The following is a 6,000-nucleotide window of genomic DNA, read 5'->3' as shown; positions in this document are numbered from 1 at the left end:
CAGTTGCAAACTCTTGTGTATCCTATTCTAAAACTACTGTTCTTCTCTCTATGGCCACCGTTTCACCTTACTCGTAATCATGTGTACTTCTCTAATTTGTTTACCATACTCTGCACAGATTTATCAATCATTCAATAACAATACTGGGTTTATCTGTTAAGGGTTTATATTTCCACTTTCTGTATTTTATATTTGGGTGCTCATTGCAACCTCTTGTTTTTTTTTTAGGGCTCCCATAATTCTTCCTTTTGCTACTCTCAGTGTCTTTTGATGGCACCTCGAACAATTTACTTCTTTACTCTTCTGACCTCTAAATTTTGAATTGTGGAATAAGCTTATACGCTTTGTTTTAGGCAGTTCTCGGCTTTAATCAGCAATAACGTGTACTCATCACGAATCTTTATTTTTGAATGTATCAATCATTTAAAACTTGCTTATAACATATTTGATGAAAGTACATTTATGCAAGTGAAAAAAAAATAATACATCATAAACATAATTTTCCTCAACAAAATTGCCCCACTGCATGAGATTTTGAAATAAATCTGTTACGATAATACATTTTAGTGAAACCTCTGATATGTAAGTAGTTGCAATTCAAGAACAACTGAGGAAGCACATAAAGAGTATCATAAACACACAAGACATAAAAATATAATAGTACGTTCTTTCTCAACTAGCAGCTTAGGTGATGTCGGAATTTGTTAAAAGAAAAACAATCCTTCTTATGGTGTTCCTTCCTGAGAAGACAATCCCACCATCCTTAGCGGGCAATTGCTAGAACCTTATAATTAACTGGGATGCCAATCAAACCACTCAATCTTGGCTTGATGTCAATTTCGTTTGGATCACAAGAAAACTTAAGTTTGAAGTTCTGAAGGATCGAGGTGATGTATATGAACAGTTCGTTCCTGGCCAACCCTTCTCCAACGCAAATTCGTTTACCTGGAGTGAGAAAAGCCACAAGAAAATGAAAGCTGTAGTCCATTGTAGCAAACATTATTAATACATTTTAACAACCATCCATTGGCACACATTGAGGTAACTGCATTGTACGTAAGCACGTTTAAGTGTTACTGCACAATATGCCAACGTCAAAATGTGGACAGCCCAACTCCAGAGGGTGTTCTGCCACTGCTAGAAGCAGAGAGAAATAAGACACATTATTTAAGGAGTCAAGAAATTGCAGATGGCCCTATATAGCTTTAACAGAGACTAGGAAAATATTCCAATACGTTGCTGCTAGAGAGGAGAATAACCACCTCCCAATCCAGCTTTCTTGATCTTGGGCAAGGGAAACGGTTGGAGATGAGACGGTCGAAGGCTGAAAGCACAGGTGTTGGGATGGAGGACATTCTGAAAGTAGACGAGGCAGGTTTTGTAGTAGGCTCAAAGGTAGATATTGAGGACCCTTTGATTGACAGGCAACCAGTGAAGTTTGGGCAAGAAATAGTATTGAGATGATTGCCTAAATGCATTGCACAAAACACTGGCACCAGCATTTTCGATCACTTAACCCCTTCGCTACCAAGCCTTTTCCCCTCAAATAGCAGGCCTTTTATTGGCTATTTGGGGCACTTTGCGCTTAGGCCTGCATAACTTTTTGTCCTCATAAACTACCCAGGCCAAATTTTCATCCTTTTTTCCAACATCATAGGGATTCTAGAGGTACCTAGAGTTTGTGGGTTCCCCTGGAGGAGACCAAGAAATTAGCCAAAATACAGCAAAAATATTGTTTAAAAAAAAAAAAATGGGAAAAAAGGGCTGTAGAAGAAGGCTTGTGGTTTGAAAATGGCATCAACAAAGGGTTTGTGGTGCTAAAATCACCATCTTCCCAGCTTTCAGGAACAGGCAGGCAGGAACTTGAATCAAAAAATCACATTTTTCAACACAATTTTGGCATTTTATTGGGACATACCCCATGTTTACTATTTTTTGTGCTTTCAGCCTCCTTCCAGTTAGTGACAGAAATGGGTGTGAAACCAATGCTGGATCCTGGACAGCTGAACATTTCTGAAAAGTAGACAACATTCTGAATTTATCAAAGGGTCATTTTTGTAGGTCCTACAAGGTTTGCCTACAGAAAATAACAGCTGAAATAAAAAAATATTGAAATTAAGGTAAATAAAAGCAATTTTTCGCCATGTTTTACTTTGTAACTTTTTCCTGCAATGTCAGATTTTCAAAAGTAATATACCGTTACGTCTTCTGAACTCGTCTGGTTGTGGAGATATACTGGGATTTTAGGTTAATTAAGAACCCTAGGCACCCAGAGCCAATAAAGGAGCTGCACCTTGCAATGGGTTTTCATTGTATATCGTGTATACAGCAATTCATTTGGTGAAATATAAAGAGTAAAAACTAGGTTTCAAGAAAACCTTTGTATTTCCAAAATGGGCATAAGATAAGGTGTTGAGAGGCAGTGGTTATTTGCACATCTCTGAATTCTGGGGAGCCCATACTAGCATGTGAATTACAGGGCTTTTCTCAAATAGACGTCTTTTTTACACAGTGTCTTACATTTGGAAGGACAACATGTAGAGAAAGACAAGGGGCAATAAAACTTGTTCTGCTATTCTGTGTTCCCCAAAATCTCTTGATAAAAATGGTACCTCACCTGCTTGGGTAGGCCTAATGTCCAAGACAGGAAACGCTACATGGACACATCACATTTTTACATTGAAATCTGCCATGTTTTTTGGAAAGTGCCTAGCTGTGGATTTTGGTCTCCAGCTCAGCTGGCACCAAGGGAAACCTACTAAACCTGTGCATTTTTTAAAACTAGATACCTAGGGGAATCCAAGATGGGGTGTCCTGTTGGGCTTTCAGCATCTCTGCTACCCAGAATCCTTTGCAAACCATAAAATTTGACCAAAAAAACACTCTTTCCTCATATTTCGGTGATAGAAAGTTCTGGAATATGAGAGGAGCCACAAATTTCCTTCCACTCAGTACTCCCACAAGTCTTCCGATACAAATAGGACCTCACTTGTGTAGATAGGCCTAGTGCCCGCGACAGGAAATGCCCCAAAACTCAACATGGACATATCAAGTTTTCGCAAAGAAAACAGACCTCTTTTTTGCAAAGTGCCTAGCTGTGGATTTTGGTTTCTAGCTCAGCAAGCACCTAGGGAAACCTATCAAACCTGTGCATTTTCTAAAACTAGATACCTATGGGAATACAAGATGGGGTGACTTGTGGGGCTTTAACCAGGTTCTGTTACCCAGAATCCTTTGCAAACCTCAAAATTTGGCAAACAAAATACTGTTTCCACACATTTCGGTGACAGAAAGTTCTGGAATCTGAGAGGAGGCACAAACTTCCATCCACCCAGCGTTCCCCCAAGTCTCCCGATAAAATAGTACCTCACTTGTGAGGGTAGGTCTAGTGCCCGCAAAAGGAAAAGCCCCAAAACACTATGTGGACACATCACATTTTCCCAAAGAAAACAGACCTGTTATTTGCAAAGTGGCTAGCTGTGGATTTTGGCCTCTAGCTCAACTAGCACCTAGGAAAACCTACCAAAGCTGTGTATTTTTTTAAACTAGACAACTAGGGGAATCCAGGATGGGGTGACTTGTGGGGCTGCCACAAGGTTCTGTTACCCAGAATCATTTGCAAACCTCAAAAAGTGGCAATAAAACACCTTTTCTTCACATTTTGGTGATAGAAAGTTCTGGAATTTCCTTCCACCCAGCATTCCCCCAAGTCTCCCGATAAAAATGGTACCTCACTTGTGTGGGCAGGCCTAGTGCCCGCAAAAGGAAAAGCCCCAAAACACTATGTGGACACATCAAAATTATCAAATAAAAAACACCCGTTTTTGAGGGGGGCAGCACCTGCGTTTTGGGTCCTGGGCTCAGAAGCCATATGGGGAAACCTACCAAACCCAAACATTTCAGAAAACTAGATGCCCGAGGGAGTCCAGGGAGGTGTGACTTGTGTGGATCCCCCAGTGTTTTCTTACCCAGAATCCTCAGCAAACCTCAAATTTAGCTAAAAAAATCTAATTTTTCCCACATTTCTTTGTTGGATCACTGCACCGGCACAAATTTCCTACCACCCAACACTCCCCTCATTCTACCGGTAAAAATGATACCTCACTTGTGTAGGTGGGCCAAGTGTCTGTCACAGGGAAGAACAAAAAACATGTTGAAAATGAGGGGGAACCATAGCAGGCCCAAAAGGGCACTTTGAAAAAAAACGTTTTTAGGGTGACAAGTGGGGCAAAATGTTTATCGGTAGAGATGCAACAATTCTGGTTGGCAGGAATTTTGTGGATTCCTGGAGATTCCGGAAGGTTCCATCACAAAAATGTGGGAAAAATATGTGATTTCCTGCAAAGTTAGAGGTTTGCAGGGCATTGTGGGTAAGAAAATGGTGTGGGGTGCATGTGAAGCTCACCACCCTGGACTCAGATGTTTAGTTTTCAGATGTGTCTAGGTCTCGTGGATTTTTCTACATGGCAGCGTCCCAAAGTCCAAAATGTGCAACCCTCACCATTCCAAGTGGGACGATTTTCAGAGTTAGACAAGCTCTCATGGCCCACATGTGAAACCAAAACCCAAAATAATCAAACGTCCTCTTGCTTGCCGTGGGATAAGATGTGTTAGTGTGTTGAGGGAGAGCTGAAGACTGTTACCCCCTTCAGTAGGGGTGGGGGCATAACCATGCCCATACTGGTTGGTAGCCACCACCCTACTATATATATTTTTTTAATTCCCTGGCATCTCATAGGCATTCTGCATCCCCCTGGGGAGTGGATTGGGGGTAATTACCCCATCCGTCCACCGGTGGGCAGAAGAACTCTGTCCCCATTTATTTGGGGCAGGGGTATACCCTCACCCTCTTTAAAAAAAAAAATGTTTTCCCTGGTGTCTGGGGGGCTTTCTCCCCCCCCCCAATGGGGGCAGAAATAGCTTAAAATAAATTTGCCCCCCAGGGGAGTGACCCTTGCCTAAGGAGTCGCTCCCTTTGAGTGAAATTGGCACAAAGAAAAAAACATCCCTGGCCTCTAGTGGTTTCTGCCCCTGGTGGGCAGATTGGCCTAAAAAAAATGGGCCGATCTGCACTCAAGGGGGGCAGAAATGGCCTTAAATAAATTTGTTCCCCAGTGGAGCGTCCCTTGCCCAAGGGGTAGCTCCCCTTTTTTAAATTGTCACAAAAAACCCAAATCCCTAATGTCTAGTGGTTTCAGGCCTGCTTGGGGGAAGATTGGCATAATAAAAAAAGGCCAATTTGCCCCCAAGTGGGGCAGAAATGACCTTAAAACAATTTGCTCCCCCCTGAAAGGGAGCGACCCTTGCCTAAGGGGCCGCTCCTCTTATCAGTGTAAAAAAAAATCCCTGGTGTCTAGTGGCTTCTGCCCCCGCCGGGGGCAAATCAACCTCATACATATAGGCCGATCTGCCCACAGGGGGACATAAAAGGCCTGATAAAATAATTGCCCCTGGGGAGCGACCCTTGCCTAAGGGGTTGCGCCCGTTATGAGTATAAACAAAAAAAAATCCCTGGTGCCTAGTGGCTCTGCACCCCTCTCCCCCGCTGGGGGCAGATCGGCCTAATTAATTTAGCCCGATCTGCCCCCAGGAAGGGTAGAAAAGACCTAATTACAAAATTGCCCCCTGCCATCCTTCTGGATGTGAGAGTTCCGCTGCTTAGTCGGGGTTAGAACACAGCTGGCAGAGGTGATGGAGGCCTACTGTCCACAGTGCTTTCTCTGAGGCAGGACAGCTCCTAGGCCAGTGGGCTGGCATCTTCTGAAAGCTCTATGTCCTTGCCAGTGGCGAAGTAGGTGAGTGTACTGTTGCGGGACAGGGCCTGTTTTGTGTCATAAAAAAACTTATTTTGCCAGGGGGTACACAACTTGGTGAGTTCACATAGTGGTCCAGTTAGTTGGTTCAGGTTCAGCATGAAACAGCCACAATATGTAACCATTCCTAGGAAGCATTTCACTCCAGTGGTGGTGGAGGCACAGTCTGGATGTCATGGACCTTGGC

At 43.1% G+C, this 6,000-nt stretch overlaps 1 protein-coding gene across 2 annotated transcripts in view; it reads right to left on the bottom strand.

The window, feature by feature from the left end:
- Positions 1–384: 384 nt before the first annotated feature.
- LOC138299954 (cytochrome P450 2G1-like) overlaps positions 385–6,000 on the bottom strand; it is a 335,658-nt gene continuing 330,042 nt past the window's right edge. The window contains exon 9 of one of the 2 annotated variants that reach the window (XM_069238685.1): positions 385–945. In XM_069238685.1, the coding sequence (XP_069094786.1) occupies positions 764–945 (182 nt within the window). In that variant the 3' untranslated portion in view covers positions 385–763. Of the gene's footprint in view, positions 946–1,735; positions 2,014–6,000 lie in introns of those variants that run through there. The other variant, XM_069238686.1, reaches the window with a different exon arrangement.

The sequence above is a fragment of the Pleurodeles waltl genome, chromosome 6, assembly GCF_031143425.1.
Source record: "Pleurodeles waltl isolate 20211129_DDA chromosome 6, aPleWal1.hap1.20221129, whole genome shotgun sequence".
Taxonomy (NCBI): domain Eukaryota; kingdom Metazoa; phylum Chordata; class Amphibia; order Caudata; family Salamandridae; genus Pleurodeles; species Pleurodeles waltl.
This window is presented reverse-complemented; position numbering and strand designations above follow the sequence as displayed.